Here is a 23792-nt window from a genome sequence, read left to right as displayed (position 1 = left end):
TGGCTCGAAGAACTTTAGTCAACGTTATAAACGAGCCTTTCTCATAGGCGTTACGCGCACTTGACCTCGGAAATCCCGCCAAACCGTCGCTCTTGTGAAATGCAGTTCCAGGGTCACCGCATAGATGGCGCCAGCGTGCCAGTGTCCTCAGAAATTTCAAGAGATTTGAACAGGTCTCTCTCGGTCGCACTCGGTTGCAAAGAGTGTGAACGGGCCTCGAGGCTTATGTCCCGGCGACTGGTGGTCGAATCATAAGACAACGGAAGAAAAAGTCAGCAAGCACTCCCGCCTGAACGAGCCTTTCCGGTCCGTGTATCCCGAACTGCTGTGTGCTGACATCCTTGGCCACCGGTTCCCGTGTCCAAGGGTATTCTTGTTACCGCCAATTTATTACCCGCGAATCAGTAGTACTTAACGTTTACAACAATTGGTATAATTCACTCACGACAGTCATGAATAACCCTTGTCCATCTCTGTAGACCAGGGGTCTCCAAAACCCGGTCTCCAGATGGCCGTTCTGCTGCGGTCTTTCCAGTGACGCCCTGCAGCAAAGCCAAAGCATGGCCCCGCGACGTGCACTAGAAGCGTAATATTTTTTCATCGTGCTCCACTGTCCATAATCCCCTGTTTCATGTCAGTGTAACTGTGCTAAAATTTATTTGCGTTCTCTAGTATATCGTGCTTATAGAGGCTTGTGTCATAAGTCTCGCATATTGTCATCATAGGGTCTAGCGTTCTCATTCGTCGTCTGCCCGTGTGAGTACGCAGAAGTTCCTATGCACTTGTGGCCGTCAAAAGACCCAACAGATGCCAGTAAAGAAGAAGCATCGCCGACAAGCTCCAGTGCGCCTTTTGCACGTGCGAAAGACCACTGGGGCATGAACACGCGCGTCCCGAGGCTGAAGCTCTGACAAAACCGCCATTCTCATTCTAACTGATCCCGGCACTCGGTCAGTTAGCTAGCTCCGAGTTTATAATGGTAATTAAAAATAGTTTCTATTTTAAGTAGGATGGAAGTCCACGTGTTTGCAGCGCTACATTGGTGACCCGGGCTCGGACCTCTAGCTTCTCACCAACCGTGCCACATCCCTTCGACAGCAATGACGGAGTCTGGACCGCCAACTGGTTCTCCCGCCGCTGATCCTATCTTGCCGGCTGCACACATCGCCAGCGCAAGTTTCAAGCTGCCCACTTTTTGGGATGGCGAAGTGGAACTGGTTCTTGCACATCGAGGCCCTGTTCCGTTCTCATCGGATTGCCTCCCAAAGGTCCCGTTTTGACTTTGTAGTAGCCGCGCTACCTCAGGCTACAGCCGCGATTGTCCGTGACATTCTTCGTGCACCACCAGACAATCCATTCGATCACCTTAAAGATGAACTTATTCGCCGCACCACGGCGTCAGAACAACGCCGACTTCAGCAGCTCTTGACATCTGACGAATTGGGTGATCGAAAACCAACGGACCTTCTGCGACGTATGCATCAGCTACTCGGCGACAGACCAGACAGAGTCGAGGAACCAATTTTCCGGGAACTATTCCTTCAGAGGTTCCCAAGCAACGTCCGCATGATCCTGTCCGCTTCGGAAACACCATCTACCGAGGCCCTAGCTCGCATGGCTGATAGGATCATGGAGGTGAATACACCTGCCATTGCTACTCTCTCTTCAACGACACCTTCATCGAACCAAGCGGTTGACCGTCTAAAGAGACTCAACGACGTCGTCCTACAGCTCTCAAGAAGGATGGGCCAACTCTCTTCTGAGGTGTCATCTCTCCGTGTCACGGAGTCATCTTTCTCAAGCAACCGTCGGGGATCATCCAGGTTTCGACCCAGAGCAAGCAGATCTCTTTCCGCCGAAGCAAGCGGATTGTGCTGGTATCACAAACGATTTGGCGACATGGTCCACCGCTGCATTTCTCCCTGTACTTACCAGAGAAACTTCCCAACCATGCATTCAAGACGGCGAATGCCGTGGTACCTGATGTCAGCCGTCTTTTCTTTATCACGGAGAAGAATACGAAAATGTATTTTCTGGTCGACACAGGGGCGGAGATCAGCGTAATACCTCCAACTTCAGACGATCGCCGACACCGCCAAAACTGCTTGACACTTCAAGCTGCAAATGGTTCTCCCATCTCAACGTTTGGGGAAAGATCGCTCACGCCAGATATTGGTCTTTGTCGCACTTTTCGCTGGGTGTTTTTAATAGCCGAGGTCCCTCAACCCAATCTTGGAGCCGACTTTCTACGCTTCTTCAACCTTATTTTGGACGTACGACGTAAAGAACTGACTGACGCGGGAACGCGACTCAGCATACAGGGGTTATGCTCAGACAAACCGCCCCTCAGTCCCATCATTTCAAAGGTCATGACCGATTCTCCATGGCACAACATCCTCGAAAAATTCCCCGCCCTCACACGGCCATCTATAACAGAACGACCTGTCAAACACACCGTAACTCATTGCATTGAAACAACCGGTCCTCCCGTGTTCTCCCGACCACGCCGTCTTGCTCCAGACCGTTACCAGGTCGCCAAGAACGAGTTCAACCATATGCTTGAACTTGGCCTGGTACGCCCTTCTTCCAGCAACTGGTCTACTCCACTTCATATGGTACCCAAAAAGTCAGGTGATTGGAGACCTTGCGGCGATTATAGAGCCCTTAACAAGGTCACGACTCCTGACCGGTTTCCTATACCCCATATTCATGACTTCACCGGTACCATCGCAGGATCAACAATATTCTCCAAGATTGACCTTATTAAGGCCTATCACCAAATCCCGGTGGTACCGTCCGACATTCCTAAGACAGCGATTATTACACCTTTGGGATTATTCGAATTTTTGCGCATGCCTTTCGGCCTCCGTAATACTGCACAAACATTCCAACGTTTTGTGGACCATATCTTGAGAAGGCTCTCGTTCTGCTTTGCATACTTAGACGACATCCTTGTCTTCAGCCACACTGCAACAGAACACGAGGAGCATCTTCATACTACATTTTCAAGGTTAGACGACTACGGCGTTACCATACAACTTGAAAAATGTGAGTTTGGCGTGCCGGCACTTGACTTCCTTGGCCACCACCTTGACCGAAATGGAATACGTCCACTACAGTCTCGAGTCCTAGCAATCAATGACTTTCCCGTGCCGTCAACGGTGAAGCAGTTGCGAGAATTTCTCGGCCTACTGAACTTTTACCGTCGATTTCTTCCAAATGCAGCAGCAACACTCAAACCGCTCAACACCTTACTAGCGGGAATTAAGAGCAAAATCGCACCACTTGTGTGGAATGACACAGCAACTGCCGCGTTTACTACTGTTAGAAAGCAACTTGCTGATGCAGTACTTTTGACTCATTCACACTGTGATGCCCCCTTTTCATTAATGGTGGATGCTTCTGAGGCTGCAGTTGGTGCAGTTTTTCAACAGTATCTCGGGGGCAAGTGGTACCCGATTGGATTTTTCTCCAAAGCTCTCTCTCCAGCTGAAACCCGTTATAGCACCTTCGGCCGAGAATTGCTCGCCATCTACCTCTCTGTGAAATACTTCCGGTACTTACTCGAAGGACGTCAGTTTTCTATCTACACCGACCACAAGCCGCTCATATATGCAATGACCTCTAGCGCCACGCACTCACCTCGAAAAATCAGGCACCTTGCCTTTGTCTCCGAGTTTACCACAGACATTGACTGTTACCATGACTGTGAATGCAACAGGCGCCACACGTCCTTTCATCGACTATCCTGCACTGGCCACGTCACAAACTCTGGACAATAGCTTCAACAACTCCGAACATCAACAACTGCCCTTGTCCTAGAAGACGTCCAGCTGAATTCACCTTCAGTGAAATTGGTTTGCGACATGTCAACTGGCACTCCTCGACCTTATCTACCCCCCGAATTCAGACGAAAGATCTTCGACATTTACCATTCTCTATCACACCCTGGCATTCGTGCCACTCAACGCTTAATTGCAAAGCGATATGTGTGGCTTCGAATGAACACAGACGTTCGTCACTGGGCTCGGACATGTCTAAAGTGTCAACAAACCAAGATTCATCGTCATACCACTACCCCAATTTCAACATTTCTTTCTCCAGATGCAAGATTTTCTCATGCACACATTGACCTCGTCGGTCCCCTCCCGCCGTCAAGAGGATACCGCTACATGTTGACCTGCATCGACCGATTCACACGTTGGCCCGAAGTGTGTCCCATTGTCGACGTGTCTGCAGAGACGGTCGCGAAATCCTTTTTGTCAACTTGGATAAGTCGATTTGGCGTTCCGGCGACTATAACAACGGATAGAGGACGACAATTCCAAAGCCGGTTATTCGAAGAAATTTCACACCTACTCGGCATTAAGCATATTTCAAGGACAGCATACCATCCCGCTTCTAACGGACTAGTCGAAAGATTTCATAGGCAACTAAAAGCAGCACTGAAGGCTTCAGACACCACATCCTGGTCAGAAGCCCTCCCCATGATTCTTCTAGGAATCCGAACTACGCTCAAAGAGGACACCGACTGCACCGTAGCCGAACTAGTCTATGGATGTTCGCTTCGTCTGCCAGGGGACCTTTTAGTTGCCTCACCAGACGCGGAGTTGCCAGACCCTCTCAACTACGTAACACGACTTAAAACAATGATGCAGGCCCTTCAGCCCGTTCCCTTTCGCAAACCACGTCAACCACAGGTGTTCGTGAGCCCCGATCTGGAAACGGCAACCCATGTATTTGTCCGAAATGATGCAGTAAGGCGGCCACTACAGCCTCCGTATACCGGTCCTTTTAAAGTAATTTCGCGATCGTCCAAATATTACAGGCTTAACATTAATGGCAAAGAAGACACAGTATCAATAGACAGGTTGAAACCCGCTCACATGGGCAACACACTCGAAACAAATGCAAGTAACCTTAAGTCTTCCAACGCCTCCACAAAAGCTGAGACAAACGACTCAACTAAAGGGCATCCTACGACAACCACAACCAAGGCACCGACAAAAAATACGACTCCCAAAAGGGTGCACTTTGTTACTAAACCTCTTCCACACCATCGTAGCACACGACGCGTTCCCCGTCCTGTGACTATAGGGGGGAGCTCCTGTGGCCGTCAAAAGACCGAACAGATGCCAGTAAAGAAGAAGCATCGCCGACAACCTCCAGTGCGCATTTTGCACGTGCGAAAGACCACTGGGGCATGAACACGCGCGTCCCGAGGCTGAAGCTCTGACAAAACCGCCATTCTCATTCTAACTGATCCCGGCACTCGGTCAGTTAGCTAGCTCCGAATTTACAATGGTAATTAAAAATAGTTTCTATTTTAAGTAGGATGGAAGTCCACGTGTTTTCAGCGCTACACACTTTTACTTGGGGTTGGTGAGTTTTCCGGGTGAAAATTATTCTGCAATGTCATAATTAGCGCCGCGTTCAGTTTAAAAAATAAAGCGTAAATGTACAGAGTGTGTCAAAAAAAAATTTACACGGTCTTTTTTTACCGCAAAAATAAACTAGGCATCGCCGAACGCTCATTTTCTGTCCAAATGTAGAGCTGGAGGTCACAACCAGATGCCAAAGTTTCAACCCGATCCGATAACTTAATCAAAAGTTATAAATGATTTTCTGAAAATTTCTCTGGGAAAATGGCGGCCGACGCAGTTTTCAAACACATGGGGCTCTATGGCACCAGAAGCCGAAAACGAGCAAAAATGGGCTCCATTTTCCCATTGAAATTTTCAGCAAATCACTTATAACTTTTGAATAAGTAATCGGATCGGGCTGAAACTTCGGCATCTGGTTGTGACCTCTAGCTGTATCTTTGGGCGGAAAATGAGCGTTCGGCAATGCCTAGTTTATTTTTGCGGTAAAAAAGACCGTGTAAATTTTCATTTGTGACACCCTGTAGTTGTTCATCCTCCTGAATTAAAAAAAAGAATTGCTCTATATTTTATTTTTGTATTTAAATGCTTATATAGGTATATTAATGCGAAAGCATTAACTATGTTGGGTGAAAACAGCTGAACAAAGGAAGAAGGATGACAGGACAAAAAAAAAGGCGGACCGATCGCTGGACTACCAACTGTTTTATTACATCTTCCTATACTTCTATTTATTTATGTCCATTCCTCCTTTTCTTCTTTTTTTTCCCCTATTGCTTTTATTTTGTGCTCTTATTTTTTCTCTAATTTTATCAATTACCCACGAAGGGTGTCGTGTAGAAAAAAGTTTCTCTTTGGCTTGCAAGGCGATTGAAGGAATGCTCACGCACTTGTCATATTCTTCATCTATAGCAAAGGTGGCCCAACCGCGGCTCGCGAGCCGCATGCGGCTCTTTGCTTGTTCAAGTGCGGCTCGCGGATACCTCGTAAGGGACCCCCCCACCCACCCCCCCTTTCGCCCCTTTCCGCGTTTCTCCAGGAAAAAAAGAAAGGATTTCAGAATAAAACACACTGCAGCTTGCAGTTTGACAGCCTTGTACTCCCATACGTACAGTCGTACAGCCTTGTGCCCCCCTACGTACAGTCAGACTCTGAACAAAAGTTACGTTTGCCCTGCCCCCCCCCCCCCCCCCCCCCCCCGCGGCTCTTAGAAGTTCCGTGGTTTTGTTTGCGGCTCTTAGGCCTCCTGGTCTATAGCAAGGTTCTCTAACACATCCCTCGCAACCTGTTTTTTATGGTGGCCTACTATGTGAAGATGGTCGAACCCTCTTTATACCGGCATGTCCGACAATAGGCGGCTAAATGTTCTGGTACCACGGGGTTCCTAAGGTTTGCTGCATGTTCGCGCGCTCGGTCGCTAATACATCGACCGGTCTTTCCGATGTAGCAGGGCCCACGTGTTAGCAGTATGTTATATCTAACTTCCTTTTCACAGGGAGTGTATTGTGGTCGGTGCCTGGTGTTACACTTTTCTTTAGTGTTGATTGGTGCCCGATTAATTTTGCGGCACATTGAATATGCCTTATTAGGCGCCGAACGGAGGACTTGCACGTTCTGCCGGTTCGCTATCTTTTTTAACTTATGGGTAACCCTGTGAATATATTATATATAGGATAACAACAAAGGGTGGTCTGGGTTTTTTTGTTCGTTGACTCGTAACATTATTTTTCTTGATGGTGAGGTATATTTTCTCACAGATGGAGGCCATCGTGGGTTTCGGGTATCCCGCATTATGAAGTCGAGACATTTGGGTGTCAAAACTTTTGTGGGACTGGATGTTGATATGATTTCTTTAGGCTCGCTGCGAGAGCTGAGATGGCCACAGCTTGCTTCACGTTCTATGAATGTTCCGATCCCTAAGAAAGAAATGCCTTCCCCGATCGTGCTTGATATTTCCAACGTACATGCCCCGTTTGGAATGTCAAAGCTAAATCCAGAAACCGAATGGAATTTTCCACAGGAGTAGACCCACGCAGCGTTGTTGGAACATTGTCACGGTGGTGTTGAGGACCCGTCTTCTTTTTCGTTAATTTGTGCGGTGCATAAAATAAGAAAATTGTCCACGTATATAAAGATTGCCGCTATGTGCGTATTTTTAGGACGTCCTGGATGGCTCGTCCACAGATGGCAAAATAACTATCCGCATAAAAGTGGAGCCACTTGTGAGCCAATACACACTCTCCTCTTTTGCATGTACTGGTGTTCTTGATGAGCTACTACAGTGGCTGTAACCGCCACAAAAGGCGAAAGAAATGCCCGTTCTCCCATTGGCTGAGGGAAACGGCTCCTGGAAAGCCACTGGCGGCCGCTGCAGGAGAGCGCGCTCGGCCGCCGCTCTCGTCTCGGGCGTTGACTGGGGCCCAGAGAGAGCTTCTGCGTCTCTCGGCGTCGAGGAACGTGGCGGCGCCTGAGGCATCTGCATCGCCGGCGGCCGCAACCGCGCCAGTAGCGAAACGTCCACGCCACGACGCCGCAGTCGAAGTAAGGGAACGGAAGAACGACATTCGCGCTTTCGCATTCATAACTCATGGGAAGTGCTTAGAAATAGTGGAAACAGCGCGCAAACGACAAGGACGGGAGGAAAAGGAGTACACAGGACGAGCGCTGAACTGACAACTGAATATTTATTGAAAAGGACCCAACGAAGAAAACACCCACAAAAAAACACACTCGCATCAACACGTGTCCATGAAAGTAATCTCCTTCTTATGTAAATACACAGAAGTTTGACTCACGCGGTTCTGTTCCCCCTCCTTCTTTATTCCATACGCTTCTAAAATTTCCCTGGCTGTTTTATCAGCTCCCCTCCCCATGATTGTGATCTTGTTGAAATCAGGATGACATTTGCATGTTCCGCAGTGCAGGGGCAAATGCCCTCCTGCTGTTGCACTAAGCGACCAGTCATGTTCGCGTGCCCTTTCATTTATGCAACGGCCCGTTTGCCCGATGTAAACTCTTCCACAGCTTAACGGGATCCTGTACACCACTCCGATCGCACAATCCACGTACTTCTTTCTGTGGTTTACAGTGCATTGGTTCCCACCCCCCCCTCCTCTCGGCTACTTTAGAACAAAGGTGTGCCAGCTTACGAGGCGCCGAAAACACGACAGGGACATCAAACCTCCCCGCCACCTTTTTCAGGTTGTGGGAAATTCTGTGCTGATACGGGATAACCTGAGGCCTCTTGCTAGGTCTATCCAGCCGCTGATGAGGTCCCCCCTTAATCTTTCTTAACAGCGTTTCCGCTACCGCCAGCAAAACAGAAGAAAGGTATCCCCCTGCTGCAAGCCGCCCTGTCTGCTGTTCAAAGCTCTCTGCCATAGAATGGGGACAGGACTTATCAAGGGCAGCCTGCATACACGAAGACGCTATGCTTCGTTTGACGAGCTTTGAGTGGGCGGAGTCGAAGGGCAGAAGTCCCTTTTTCGTACGAGGATGGTAGGCCCAACATACGTGACTTCCTGTGAACTGTAGTTTTAAATCTAAATACTGGAGGCAGAACCCATCTTGGAGTTCATGAGTAAACCTCAGTCCCCCAGAGTTTTTTGCAAAAACTTCCATCACCTTTTTGACAACCTGATCCTCGAGGACCCCCCCAGACGATTTAGTGAGCACGAGGTAATCGTCCACATATCTGAACACTTTCCCAACGCTGTTTCCGTCCAAATTTTCTACAATAGCTCGATCGCACATGGCCAAATAAATGTCGCAGAGAATGGGCGCTACACTTGAGCCTATACATATTCCTTCGTTCTGCAAATAGTAACCACCGTCAAACAGGACAAACGTCGATTGTAAATAAAACTCCAACAGTTCCAGAAAGCCATCAACCCCCACCCCACTTGCGTTCTGAAATGGAATCACCCCGTTTCTATCGATACACTCACGCACCGAAGCAAAAAGGCGCTCATGGGGTACGGAATAAAACAAATCCTCGACATCAATGGAAAACGCTGCTGCATCTGCGCGTACGCCATTGCTAAGATACTCCACAACCGCCTGTGAATTGCGCACTAAAAACGGGTCAAAAAGTTCCAGGTATCTGCTTTCCTGTTAGCAGGGTAATAAAATATCTTTTTCACAATTTCTTCATTTTTATTAGGTTATTTATTTTCCGGTCCTGGAGACTGCGAGAGATCCCTATCCCCGTTTTCACCTCAAGAACCCTAGTAAAAGGAGTCCGGCTCCTCGCGGAACATTACTAATTTCCCCCTTTATTTAAAGAATCAAGATATGCGCAGGTGCATTTTAGATTAGGTATGTGTTACCTAATCAAGAAATGCACGGGTTTGAAACGCAAAAGCATCGCTTTTTCCTCCGACAACCAAATCTTGTAAGAACTACTTCTCCCGGCGTATGAACAATGCGCAGAGCCTCTTTTTTTCTTGAGGTGAACGCGAGTATAGACCTTTTCCGCTTACTCTCGCCCCCGACCGCCAAGTAGGCATATCCGGTATGGGCGACGAAAAAATATCAGAACGTTTCAACCTGCAAACAGTAAAAAAATAGAGGGGAGGCAAAGCGAGAATGTGCGACGGTTACGTTTACGCCCTAAATGCCTTCTGTTGGCGTGGCGACGGCAAAACAATGTTTTCGCCCATACTGGAAGTGACGACAATTCAAGATGGCGACGCGCTTGCGAAAAACGTCTATAGTCGGGCCCTTTAACCGAAACGCTCGGAGACCCCTGCTGGAGACTGTCATTGGTGGAACGCGTATAAGTAGGCGGTATTTCGTTCGCAGCTGCGCATCTTCCGCGTAAAACCCCCGTGTAATACATAAAACAAATAGATCGCTATAAATGGGAATGTGTGCTTACAGTTTGGGTTTTGTTCCGATTCTCAATGATCCCGAGGCAGAGGTTCCTGAAGTAGAGAAGGATATCCGAGTTGAAGGCCCTCATTTTTAGCAGTCTGAAGAGTCTCGGGAAGAAAACTGAAACATACAAAATAGGAAAGCAAAATAAATATTTTCAAAATTGATATCCTAAGATTCGTTTCCCACGGAATGCACATTAAACATTTCATCGCTTACGTCATTTCTAAGGCTAAATAAAACGTCAAAACAGCATCGATTCGATCAGGACCGCGAAAATAACCCTAGCATGGTCATCATGCGCACCAAAGTGACAAACTTCGACACGCACGCACGGGAATGATTTTGTAAAAAAGAAAACTAAACTGCAATCAACTTATTATTCATAAATACCGATACACGTCAATTTGCTACCATTTGCAACACCATTATAAAACAGTCATTTCCAACCATTTCATACAGCTATCATAAAGCATGACCTCGAGTGAAAAGCATATTCCTTTCATGCTTCAACATAGTGAGCGTTTATATGATAGTCAAATAAGATAGCAACATTTTGTCGCGAAGAGTTTTGTGTTCTGATGACCGAAATACTTCTGCTAACATTATGTACAATGCCTTATATTTTGAAGTAGATATGTGGGCAACAATCATATTTGGGATCATGACAAGAGTATAGGATCACAACCTGACACCGCTATATAAACAAATCAGGCTTCATATTGCACGATCGATTCTTCGATCGTCGTCTAATACGGGGTCGTCCTTTTAGAGCGCAGCTCTTAGGGGCCCGTTTCCGGCTTGAGCGGCGTCGCCGTCGCCGTCGGCGTAACCGCGAGGTCACGTGACCCCCCCCCCCCCCCCGAGGTCACGTGACCCACCCAAGTCACGTGACTCCCCTAGGTCACGTGACCCCCTGAAGTCACGTGACTTCTGGGGTCACGTGACACCCCTAGGTCACGTGACCCCTAGAAGTCACGTGACCCCAGAAGTCACGTGACCCCTGAAGTCAGTCACGTGACCCCCTAAGGTCATGTGACCCCTTCAGGTCACGTGACCCCCGAGGTCACGTGACCCCCAAAGGTCACGTGAGCCCCTGAGGTCACGTGACCCCCTGAAGTCACGTGACCTCAAGGAGTCACCTATCCCTCAGTACGCTTCCATCTTCCTCCTCAAGAGCTGCGCTCTAACCGGCGTTACAGGGAATTGTAAACGGCTTTCATTTTTCGATTACATTAAAACATTCCAAATAGTTCTGGTCGAACTAGAACGCATCAGCATGTCTAATACTTTGTAAATATATTCGATGACTATGCCGGTATCGGACTATGCTATCAACTTTCCAACTTTGCTGGGATGGATGGGGGTGTTTATTTTACTACGAATCCAGAAACGAGTTGCTGAGTGAAATGAAGCAAGAAGTATACGAGCGAGACTCAATAAAACTTGCAGACACCTGTGAGAAACACAACAAAAAATCTGAAGGCGTCTATCATATGGTGAATTCCACTCGTAGATCTGGAGCGCTTTCCAAAATCCGCGAGGGAGGCAAAATTCCGCTCCGTGGGACCCGCCCCGTATCGACGAGGGGAAGATAAACCTGCATTTTTGGAGCGACCTCCCCCACACCCCTCCCCACCCCTTCTCCTTCCGCCGTTCAAAATGGCCGCTGCTCGAACTTGACCAGCCCACCAACGCCTCAGCCGGCTGATCTTTCCGACGAGCAGTGACGACTGTCACTGCTTAGCTGCAGAAGTAACACGCGACACAGGCCGGGCGGAATTATACGTACCACGGCGCCCATGTCACAAATAGCGAAGACGTCCGCGTTCGGCACCGTCACATACCTTTCGGCCGCCTCGAAGCGGCGGGGCACGGACAGCGATTGCCAGCGGTGGAGTTCAGATTGCTAGTACGACTTTAATAAACACAGAGGTAGCAAACCATCACTTGCGCGGTCGTTGCCTAACCACTTCTTGCTTTATTTCACGGGAAAACGCCGATGGAATGCAGTGTAAAAAGGTAAACAATCACTGGCTGCAGAATGAATAGGCCTAACCTTCCGTCTGCCTCCGGCTTTTCTGTCGTTCTTCCTCGGTGATCACAGATGTCAGCGCTTACGATTTGCCACGCTCCACATTCCCGGCTTTTTATCCCTGATCTACGCGAGGTAGAAGCGTTCGAGCCATCACAGTCCAGAGTAAACAACCGACGCACCCGAACAGATCCAACTCCACGACCCGACGGTGCGGCGTGGCCCGACCGGCCCGCCGATCTCTCCAACCTCGCCGCGCATGCGCACCGCCGATTTAGACGGAAATCACGTGGGCCGCTCTGTCAATTTCCGGAGAGATCTGTGAAATCCCGCAGAGCAAGTTCGGCGGAGTTTGGGGCGCTCCGTGGAGCGGGCGCTGCCAGAGATCTACGAGCGGAAGATGACCAACTTGAGCCAGATCTGCGAGCGGAATATGCGCGCTCCAAATGGAGCGCTTTTGGAGCGCTCGAGATCTGCGAGCGGAATTCACCAATAGACAACACCTAGGCATCCCTGTAAAACTGTAGATTCTAGGGGCTCACAGAAAAGTGGAAGGGGATGAATATTAACATATAGTTCAGGTGGCATGAACGAGGCTAGAAAAAGACGAAATAAGAGAGGGGGTAGACAACGTAGCCTATGTTCCAAGAAAAAAAAAGAGTGAGCTTGGAACCTCAATCTAGATAAGCCTAAACAAAAGTTCAGCCCCGAACGTGATTGTGCCAGCATCCGGAGCGAATAAGGAGGCTTAAATCCTGAACATTTCAAATAAAAGCGTCGGGATATTGAAAACAAAAACACACATGCTTCCAAGTGAACCCTGCATGGTGCAGTTGTAAGGCCTTGTTCTACTTACAGAGACAGACTAGTCGCAGCGTTATTTTGCCCGAAAAAGCCTGCCTGGCTTTGGTGACAAACTCGTTGCTCTGCTCAGTGTGCGAGTCCAGTCGGGTGCCGAAGGCGCACCTGGCAATCACATCGAGGGAGTAGTTGCCATAAAATCTACAAAAAATAATTGAATGTTAACAAAACACAATACTTCATAGTAATAGGATTACCTTAAGAGCTACGTATTCGTTAGGATTTACCAAATGTAATTGACTCGCTTCCCGAGTCAGCTCCAGACACTACGTACAAAGACATACCACCGATTGAAGGATTGTAAGGCATCAGGTTAGGGTTAGGGGGACCTTCTCGAGCGTACCTCACAGTTTGAATTGTAACACAATAATTCATAATATTCACATTACCTTAAAAGCTAGGTATTCATAAGCAGTTAATAAATGCAATTGACTTGCTTCTCCAAAACCCCTATACTTCACACAAAAAGCGCACACTCCTAATTGAAACATCTTAAGGCATCTACTTGGAGGATCTTATCAAGCCGACCTTAGCGAATGCTTAGAAGGCTCGGAAACAGTCGAGCATATGTCACAGTTTCAGGTTAGTGATGCCACCCAAGTGTCGCAAGGTTCTGACCCAAAGCCAGGTTTCCCTATTTGTATTTTGGGCAAATTTAAATAAGTCATTCGCACTTTTATCAGATATTTTATGATTCTTCCATCCCCGAATCAAACCTTTCGTTATTTTTGCCGTCGTCTTCGCCAAGTTATTCCTCTCGGGAGCTGAGCCAAAGCAGCTTTAAGTTATCCCCTGATCGTATTGTAGGGTCCGCACGCACCGCTAGGCGCGTCCGGTCTCAAGAATAGAAAAAGAGAAAAAAAGGGCAGGTGTGAGCTCCACGCTCCCGAGGATCATGAGTTCCTTCCCAGACGCCACCGCCATCCAACGCTTCGGATGGCCGTCTCCCGCCTGCCCCTTCAGCCGTAACTGCTGACCCGGACGTGATAGCAAACTGCAGAAATGCCGGAAGAAGAGCCATCGGGTCCGCCGCAAGTCGCTGTTGCAGCAGCCGCAGTCCGCCTCCCACCGCACTGGGACTGCGATCTGCGAATTGGGTTCCTGCAAGCGGAATCCCAATTCCCCCTCGCAGGGGTAACCAGATCGGGTGAAAGGACCAGGCAGGAGACGGCCGATCCAAGGGCGTTGTATTTCGGTGGCGTCTAGGAAGGAACTGATCCTCGTGAGAGGAGAGCTCACGATTTTTTTTTTTTTCTGTTCTTGAGAATGGACGCGCATAGCGGTGCGTTCAGTGCCCGCAGTATTAAACTAATAAAATATCTGTCCTTCTGCTATTTGTATTTTAACCTCCCCGTTCAGAATGCCCTCTGAAACCTTTAAAGGACCCATGAAACGAATTTTGGGCTGGAGTAAATCAATTTATATTGGGATTTTACTAATAGCGCATCGTTGAGTGGGCCAAAAGAACAAAGGTAGAAAGTAAGAAGCCTGACTTTCGCTACGAAAATTTGCAAAACATAGCGGACTATTTCGTACCTCCTTCCCTTCGTAAACTCTCCGCCTTTTCACTGTGATACATCCGCGGACCCCGCAGCGCGTCACCGGGCTACTAGCCACCATAACCGGGCCCCCGCAGCGCGTCACCAGGGCCCAAGCGCACGTCACACGACACCGGACCTCACTTAATCCCTTTACCTCCAAGCTGACATGGCGGTGGAAGCTACGCGCTTGCCGGACCAATCAGCCGTCTCCCTTTCATCACCTGTCCTCATTCTCTGCGGGTCGGTATGCGCGAGAGAGCATGATCACGTGGAAAATGTGTGGCTGGCCCAACGAGCACGTAGCTTCCACAGCACTGTCAGCTTCGGGGTGAACGGGGTGGGGAAAGCAACTATACTCCGTTTCACCTTCAGTCCGAGCGCAGTCGACGCCACGAGCTATTCCAGCCGATCCAGCGCCGGGAAAAAATCGCGTGACCTGCCGGTTTAAACGTAAACATTTTTGACAGAGGTCTGTGGTCTGCCGCAGAGGACAGAGGTCTGTCGCTCTGCCCCACCTGCCGGTGGGGCAGAGCGACGCAGGGAGCTCAAAATCACATAAGACTCTCTCCCCGCTGGATTGGCTGGGATGGCTCGTAAGGTCCGCTGCGCTCGGACTGAAGGTGAAACGGAGTATAGTCGGAATTTTGAGCGACGGGCTAATCTTCTAGGGGGACAGTGGCTGTGTCCGGCTAGTCAAGCGAGATTCCGAGCAAGAGGGGACTCCCCCCTTTTTGACTTCTTGAACTGTTTGGTACAATGCGTGATTTATGAGTTGAGGAGGAAAGCTAAACAGAAAAAAGTTGAAAAAGCGTTTCATGACTCCTTTAAGATACACACAAACAAAAGAATTACGATGAGCACGAGCAGCGCGATTTTAAAATCTGTTTATTCAACTAAAAAGAATAGGACTACGGGTCCACGGCAAGCAAAACAGTTTGAAAATCTTCCTTCCCCTTCTCATTTTTATTTGTAATTGTTGTATCTCAAAAAAAAAATTTAACGCGTCCGTCATTCTTTTGTTTTGTTTTGAATGAATATATATATATATATATATATATGTGTGTGTCTGCGTGTGTATTCAATAGACACAAATACAATTTTTTTAATAAACACTGAAATATAGAAGCAAATGCCGATTTTCACTCACTGTTTAAGGTCCAGTTCTCCCCCTTTTTCAGCTGTTTCTTTCAAGTGTTCCGCTGTTTTTCGAGCACAATCAGCGATCAAATTATTCATCTGTAAGAATATATCCATATATATATTTTTTTTCTTTTGAAAATGACGTTAAACACTTGGGACTGGGATACAGAAAACGAAAGCACTCAAAAGTTGATGTGTAAGAAAGGAAAAGTTAGAAAACGTGCTAAACTTGCACTATTCACCTGAACTCTCAGTGTTCTCTTTATGACCTTCGAACTTTGCTTAGAATCTACCCTTTCTGAAACTAGAATTCTGATCTAACAGGAGGCATTGAAGTGCTTCCGATGTTACAGTGCACAAAGGCAGACATACATTTTGCAGAGGCACAGAAAAGGCGGACACTCACACAGCGCTGTTTTCTGCCGTTCAGCGCTGCGTGACTATCTGTTGTGTGCCTCTGCAAATGGCGTCTGCTTTTGTGCGCTGTAACACGGGACGTATGAACAACCAACTCGCCCAAGCTGCACTGTTAACATGCTTAACTGAAATGCTCATTAACCAAAAAAATGTAGAGGCCAATATGATTGATCTTTGTTCCTTATACACAAATTAGCCTACTACTTAGCTCTCAAAACGAATGGAAATTTGTTGGATACCTGTCCAGATGTAAATACTCTATGTCGTTTTTCTTCTACACTGTAATGAAGGTCCTTCTTATGGTGACATTATGTTTATTTTTGAGTAGTGTTATGCTCATAGTGACGCGCATAAAATAGTGCAGTGCTCATTTCTAACTTTACCACTGTGGAGAGATCCACCATTTCGTGTCTTTCCAACGCACTGCGGAGGTTGCGAATGACACGTACCAATATTAAATTCGAATCTCTCTTGGCACATTCCTATTCGTAAGATTCTATCATTCATTCACCCCGAAGAAAAGGAAACGAATGGGTTGAAGTGCAGCTGTACGCACCGCACTAAGCCATTCTTGGAAAACCCCGTTCCTTTTGTTTATTTCGACGACGAATGGGCTATGCTTGGCTCCGAGCAGTGTCCTGCTGTGAACGAGAATTTCTCGAACCAACTCGTGTCCGTCACGAAAACATTCGCCATTATAAAAAGCACACGAGGAAAGGTGGAAGTGCCCTGTTTCGAGCCTTTATGCTAACGCCCAGATGCCGGAATTGAAATAGAACGCGTACGCCACACAAGTTTCCAATCCTTTTTTCCACATTTCGTCTTTCGCCCGCAAGCCTATCCTTCTAGAGGAGGATTCTTGCAACACCTTGGACAAGGGAACTTCAGCGGACTTCTGGCCAGAACATTATTTGTAGGAATCTGGCAGGCACTCCTCTCACCTGCATCATAATTAATTTGTTATGAGTTCAGCAAAGGCCCATAACACCCCTAGCAGTTACGGCTACCTGGAACAATTATGAAAATTTGAACGCATGTTTTGCCGTTCGCTTTATAAAAGTCACAAATTTGAGAATCTCGCCAAAGACAAATGTGTGCTCACAATTGGAAAAAGCTACGAAGAAATGTTTATAATCGATCATGAGGCCCTTGTAACAGCTCAGAACCCTGAAGGTTGACTGAGTGAGACAGAGTTAAAGCGTGGCGTTCTGATCGAGATAGGGTGTAGCCTATCTTCTGGGAACCAAGTGTTCCCGCGGGAACCGGACAAAATGGCCCGGATAAAATGGCCACAGACAAAATGTCACGGGAAAAAATGGTCCCTGAGAAAATGGTTCGAACAAAATGGTCCCAATTGTAAAACCAGAGAAAGCTTTCCCAAACGTTTTTGTGGGGTTTGTTCTTGCTCCTTATATCTTTTTTATTAACTCTATCCCAACATCTAAAAATATAAATATGCGCAATATACCAATACAAAAATCCAATTACAAAATTAATACTTTAAAGGGGCGGTGCAACGATATTCAATCAGAATGTTTTTCACTTTACACGAGATTACTGGCACTAGTGGGACTCAAGGATACTCGCACACAACGCCACTGACCAAGAAACACCTTTGATGCGCTGTAATTTCAAGGACAAAAGCAATCACTTTCATTCAATCTCTCCTTCGCAAAACTTGATGACGTAGCTGGACGGTAGCAGTACCGCCCAGTGACGATATTTGAATGCGGCTCATAGATTGGACCCGAGCATGGCGTGGACACTCGATTTGGGCTCGTGATAATCGATACCTCGAGAACCATTCGGGTAGTGGCCCGTGTCCAATCGCTGCAATGACGACAACAGCCGAACCATAACAACGTCTGGAACTCAGCGCGTGTCCTGTGCCTTACCCACCCCAGCGCGTGGCTATGATCAACATTGGCGGCATATAAGCGGCTCCAGATCACGTGGCCGCTTGTTCTGGCTGCGAGTTGAGGGGGTGAACTTTGCTCGTTTTTCTTAATTTTTTTCTGCGACTTCGATTGCGTGTGGTGAAAAACAAATGGGTACTTCACAGGTCATTAACGTCAGGAATCCGTTCTAAGCGGTATTTTCGCAAAATACAAAAATCGTTGCACCGCCCCTTTAAGTACAGTAGTTAGTTTTAAGTTTGAATTGGAACTTGATGCTGATAATTCAAACCGACCAGTGCAATATTTTCCTTTCATTGAACTACACAAATAAAACTGGTGAAAAATGTGCGTGATGAATGCCTTTCACTCATCACGTCTTATAGTTTTTTTTTAAACACGGAACTTTATTAACGATTTTAGGATTAATTGCAACGATTTTAGGATTAAAAGAATCGGCCTCTCTTTATTTTTACGTTGTTTATCGTATCCCCGGAGGATAGAGAAGACATATCCTTCATTAAAAAATGTCGCGATTCCGCTGCATAATCGCAAAGCCAAAGTCGAGCTTTTTCCCCCACCTAAAGCCGCGAGTGGCAGCCAAAGGAACTGCGGCGAGAAGCTTAGGTGACCTCGCTCCGCTCTAAGCTGCAGCGCAACGCCCGCTGATGCCAGCAGAGAGAGAGAGAGGAAGCGTCCTCCGAGAGAGCACGTGGGAACCTACACGGCACTATGAATGACGTCACTAGGAGGGGGACCAAATGTGACCCTGAAGACTGGGAGCGAGTGGAGAAGTGCCAAAAATGCCAAAACTTGTCTTTCTTTTTTTTTACACAACAATTAGGACACGCAAGCGAAATCGGTTTTTTCTTCTTGACTTCAAAAGTGTCACAAGGCAACTTCCAGAAATGTTTGACTGAAGACCGGATAGCTTTTAAAGTAAAACATTAAGTTCACAAAAAGTAACTATACCGCATCGAATTAAAGCTGACAGCGGGAGCTCCGGAAGAGTTGTATTAAGCAGCGGAATAGTATATTGTTTGTTCTAGTTGGTTAATCGACATAATGAAAAAAAAGAAAAAAGAAAAGCGCGAAATAGACGGTATAAAGTCGAAGAAGCGCACGTGGGAGAGGCGCCTGTCTGGTGTGTGCTTCCCCGACTTTGTCCGGTTTCTTCCGTGTTTTCGTAATGAGAGTGAACGTTCGAGCTCACTGGCATCGCCGCAGATGCAGTGCGGCATTCCGACCGGCAGTGTAAGGGCAGCATTACCAGCGGACGCACTCGATTTCATCATGAAATGCGCGTTGATCTGAACTGGATGTTGAAGCGTTCGCCACCGCCTCGCGAAGGACCCCAGAACCTCTCTGATTTATTAGGTATCGGACAGCCTTGGAACCACGAAGATGCAAACCCCTCCGCCATAGGCCCCTACAAGAACTGTATTATAAGAACATTAAACGTCTGTTTAGTAGAACTACAGAATAGCACTTCACAAAATATTAAAGAGTGTCTGAAATTCACTCGGGACTATTCTGTCCAGAATTGCACTAGGGATTATCTTGTTATGGGTCATTTTGCGCGGGCCATCGTGTCCGGGTTCATTTTGTCCTACATTCGTTCCCCGCATCCCTATCTAAGCCTCGCTCAAGCAGGGCGTGGCTGCCTCTGTGTCGATTGCGCTAACCGGATCTCCCTTCTCGGGTGAGCTGCCACCCTTCGGGACCATTCCTACTTGGAAGCGTCTGCTTTTCCGGGGAGCGAAGCTACTACCGTCGCTCAATCATAGGCGCGTCCATTTCCCGCAGGCAACACAAGCCGATCCAAAACAACGGCCGAGGGCTCTCGGCAGGGGAGTGCCTTGCTCCACGGAGCTCCATTTGAGGCTCTTCCCCTTCCTCGATGTGGCAGGACTGGTGGTCCTGCCACATCGAGGCAGCGCCGATACTTCGGACTTGGGAAAAGCGTGTTGGCATCTTATGTCGATAAACGCGTCGTTCCACGGGCCCACACGCTTACTGCGTTTTTAGGTGTATACCCAGAATCTTTAAAAGCTACTGATAGGGGTTCATGACGTGCCTGTGACAGATTTCGATGTATGCATTTGTTTCAATGTTTCTCACTTGATGCGCTAACCTCACAGTGTATAAGGACGGACTCGACTATCAGCGGCCTTATTGCGTTTACCCGGAGGTAACGTAGCGTGTAGCAACCGCAGAATAACACGACGGTCGTGGCCGAACAGGTTAAATATCAATTTCGTGTAATCCAACTTGACATCAAACAGCCCTGGAAAAGTACATGTTTCTTCATTTCCAAAAAGCCAAAGCCACGCCTCGAAATTTCGCGAGATAAAATCCACAACTAAACAAATGCTTCGACAAATATTTGAGCTCATACTCGAGCATATCACTTCTTGCCATTCGTGATAAGAATAGACTGGGCGTAAGAGAAACAGCCTTCTTAAGTAACGCTCTAGTCAGGGTAGGTTTCATTTACACTGGGAAAAAAATGGTTGGAAAGGAAATCATAGCGCAACACGTTGTTAGGATACATCCTTCCTCCTTTCCTCATCTTACATTCGGGAGTCTGTTTAGCCCGTAAACGTAAGTTCTGTAAAATGCCAGAAAGAACCAGCATATAGGCAAAACGCGTCTAGCAATAAAAATGCGACCCGGAGGTTTCATGAATCTACCAAAGTCGAGACCCTAATATCATAAACTGAAGAAACAGCCACCCAAAACATTCTACGAGTCTCCACTTGCGCTTTCAGGGTGACAATGCTCTTTAGCGGCGTAGGAACCAGATTTCCATCGAAGTTCGCTACTGTTTCGATCGACAGCTGCACGGGAACTCCTGTGACTGCCGTATTCACTCAAATAGAGACCGCTGTTTTCTTCCCTCTTTCCCCGCTCAATTGTCTTGTTAGTTAGAGATTAATTTAGAGTGAAGACCAAGAAGGTCGACCCGTCAGAATCCCGAGCATAATTTGCGTGCCTCTCGCGCTACCCAAACGCTCCGCCGGATCAGCAGCTGCTCCTAGCGCTCCGGGGCAAAGCGGTGAAGCTCGACGCTCCGCACGCTGGTCAGAGGCGGCGAAGCTTGGAGCGAGCGGTGCCACGCTACTCTGCAGCTACGGAACAAAGTCACGTGGTACACACGATAATCGAGTTATCAGGAGTGCGAGACCCTGTCTTATCGCAGTATCGGCAATCCAACTATTTTACCAAGTTTTCTCGGGACCCTTAGTTCCCGACATCGACGACATGGTCTGGAAATTGAGACGATGTGAGCGGTCAAGCAGCCAGCGCATTCACCGGCCAGAGCGGTTGGTGCCCAGTGTCAACGGCTCTGACCGGTTGATTGGCAGAATCAAAAACGCGACATGATGGCATTGGTCATCTCCTTGTACCCGTTCTTAAACGAATCAAGTGCCGCCTTTGTCACCTGACTAGCGCTGTTACTACGTGCATTTGGGGTTGTATGTGTTCGAACCTTCGAATGTGCTCTGACCTAAGACGAAACTAAGTATTCAGTGAGTAGGGACGCAGTGAAATTCATATTTGCGCAACTTTTCTTCTACTTCTCACACTGGGATGGACCGATAATAAAATATTTTTGTTCGCGCTTTAAGCCCATCTCGGCGCATGGGTGGCGCAATTCCTAGCAAAAATGCATTTTGGTGCGAGATGTAACTGTCACAAAATCCGGCTATGTTACGTTATTCGTGACACAAAATCCGACTGTGTTACGTTATCCATTCTCCCGGGCTAGACTAGACGCGTCCTTCCAAGAAATTCGCGGGGTGTGGGGGCTTGGACCCAGCTCCCACGAAAACGAAGCGATGCTGCCTTTGGGGGAGGATGAAGGGGCGAGCGGGCCAGCGTCCCATGGGTTTCTTTTTGTTTCGTTTCCCACGCCTGCGTGCTGGAGTGCGGGGGCCCGTCCAGGGGGACTCTTTGGGGCAAAGGCGAGCAGTCTGAGCGGGAAACTCGGAAGCAACAGGCGGGGAATCGAAGCGTCGAGTCCGTGGAGCTCAACGGTAGCGGGCCAGGTCCGGACTGGGGAAGACTCGGACGACGAAGTGTGTGTGTTTGATTGTGTGGCCGCTTCAAGCAGCCCAACCCACCGTGGTACCGCCGGGACCATTCCTTCCCCTTTCGGACAGCGCCTCGCAAGACCGTCCCTTCCGGACACTGTGAGACGAGATTTCCCCTCCACTCGCATTTTTCTTTATAGTAATTAAGGTACCCGTATTTCTGTAGTTGGTTTTTATTCTCACGGGTGTCCGATTGTATTAACTGATAACATTTAAGCTGCGAAGTTGTTATCTTTCCATGTTCGGGGAAGCTCCCGCGTAAGAGATGGTTAATGCATTGCAGTGAGCGGTAGACTTTGGGTTTTGCCTAATTCGTTGTGTGTTGAGTGATTTCATCTTCGCCACCAGTGCACCGGCCGGGTGAAGTGCGTTCGAGTCCTATTGTTTTCGCAGCTCGGCACTTGTTAACCTTTTTTTTTTGTCTTTTGTTTTGTTTTATTTTGTTTGTAGTATTAAATTCGTTTGGTTGCAAAACTGTGGTCTCCCCTTCACTGGCAAGACTCCACCGAGGCGTGGACCTATCGCCGGGTCGGCAGTCCTTTGTGTTTAAGCAGAGAATATCAGCAAACCTGTGACAGTAACAGGCCTTCGTTCATGTCGCAATGGACCTTTTCCACATACCGACGGCACCAGGCGGTGGCTGCACGAACTAAAAATCGAGGAAGTGGCCTACCTGCGCTACTAATCGATAATGGGAGCTACGCTACCAGTTTCTTCGATCTCTGAGCTGCGGCGAGTGCCCAACGCGACTTCGAAGAGGAGCATCCGTGGCGTCCACCCAAACATCCTGCTTTTCGTTCCGTCCACTTTCTTTTTTTCTGTGAGGCAATTATATATATGCTGCAATTAAGTGTTCGACTCGCTGATCCCCAGCCTCCTTCCGAATTTCCTCGATTTTTCGTGCCGCCTTCCGCCGCTTGGCATCGGGCGTTCGGGCGTGCGCAGAACGCTTCTCGGAAAAGGTTGATTTGGCGCAAGTTGCGCAGCACTTGCCTCACTGCTATAAGCGCCGAGTTTGTCGGCTCCTTTTAGGGCAAACTTTAGGTTCGTACATAATCCAAAGTGTAAATGAACAAACCTTGCGCAGCTTTCCAGTAGAAAACGCTGGACTTGCTGCGGGTCGGATCTTCCTCCATTTCTCAACAGGTAGAAATCCCATCATGTTGTCCATAAGTGGATCGGCAAATTTCATCTCCTGCACATAAAACAAAACACACACACACACAACAGAGTAGTTTCATTTGAAACTGAACACGCTTGTCGGGGTGGGTCTTAAGATTTTTTTTTTTTTTTAACATATGTGGTTGCCCTTTTTCTGCAAAGAACAAAACCGTTTTCCAGAAATTGTTTTAAAACATATTTTGCTTCACGCAAAAAATATTAAGTGAAGCAGGGTGAAAATCTGTTTTTTACTCCGGGATTGTTCTACCCAGTTCTATGCGCTGGTATGAAAACGGAAAGCATACAAAACTCACAGGTATTTTTTGTGCGCGTGCAAGTTATTTCGTCTATTTTTTAGTTAAAAAAAAAAGTACTTTTGCATTTTTGTT

At 47.7% G+C, this 23792-nt stretch overlaps 1 protein-coding gene across 1 annotated transcript in view; it reads right to left on the bottom strand.

Moving 5' to 3' along the window:
- LOC120846874 (cytochrome P450 3A24-like) overlaps window positions 1-23792 on the bottom strand; it is a 65718-nt gene that overhangs the window by 21757 nt on the left and 20169 nt on the right. Inside the window, exons 4-7 of the mRNA XM_040503978.2 lie at window positions 23321-23437; window positions 15841-15929; window positions 13148-13293; window positions 10261-10376 (exon numbers count right to left, since the gene is read on the bottom strand). Coding sequence (XP_040359912.2) covers window positions 10261-10376; window positions 13148-13293; window positions 15841-15929; window positions 23321-23437 — 468 coding nt within the window. The remainder of the gene's footprint in view (window positions 1-10260; window positions 10377-13147; window positions 13294-15840; window positions 15930-23320; window positions 23438-23792) is intronic.

This window comes from Ixodes scapularis, unplaced genomic scaffold, assembly GCF_016920785.2.
Source record: "Ixodes scapularis isolate PalLabHiFi unplaced genomic scaffold, ASM1692078v2 PGA_scaffold0__279_contigs__length_252992795, whole genome shotgun sequence".
In the NCBI taxonomy this organism is placed as follows: Eukaryota; Metazoa; Arthropoda; class Arachnida; order Ixodida; family Ixodidae; genus Ixodes; species Ixodes scapularis.
The sequence above is the reverse complement of the archived record's forward strand: the minus strand, read 5'-3'. Positions and strand labels throughout refer to the sequence as shown.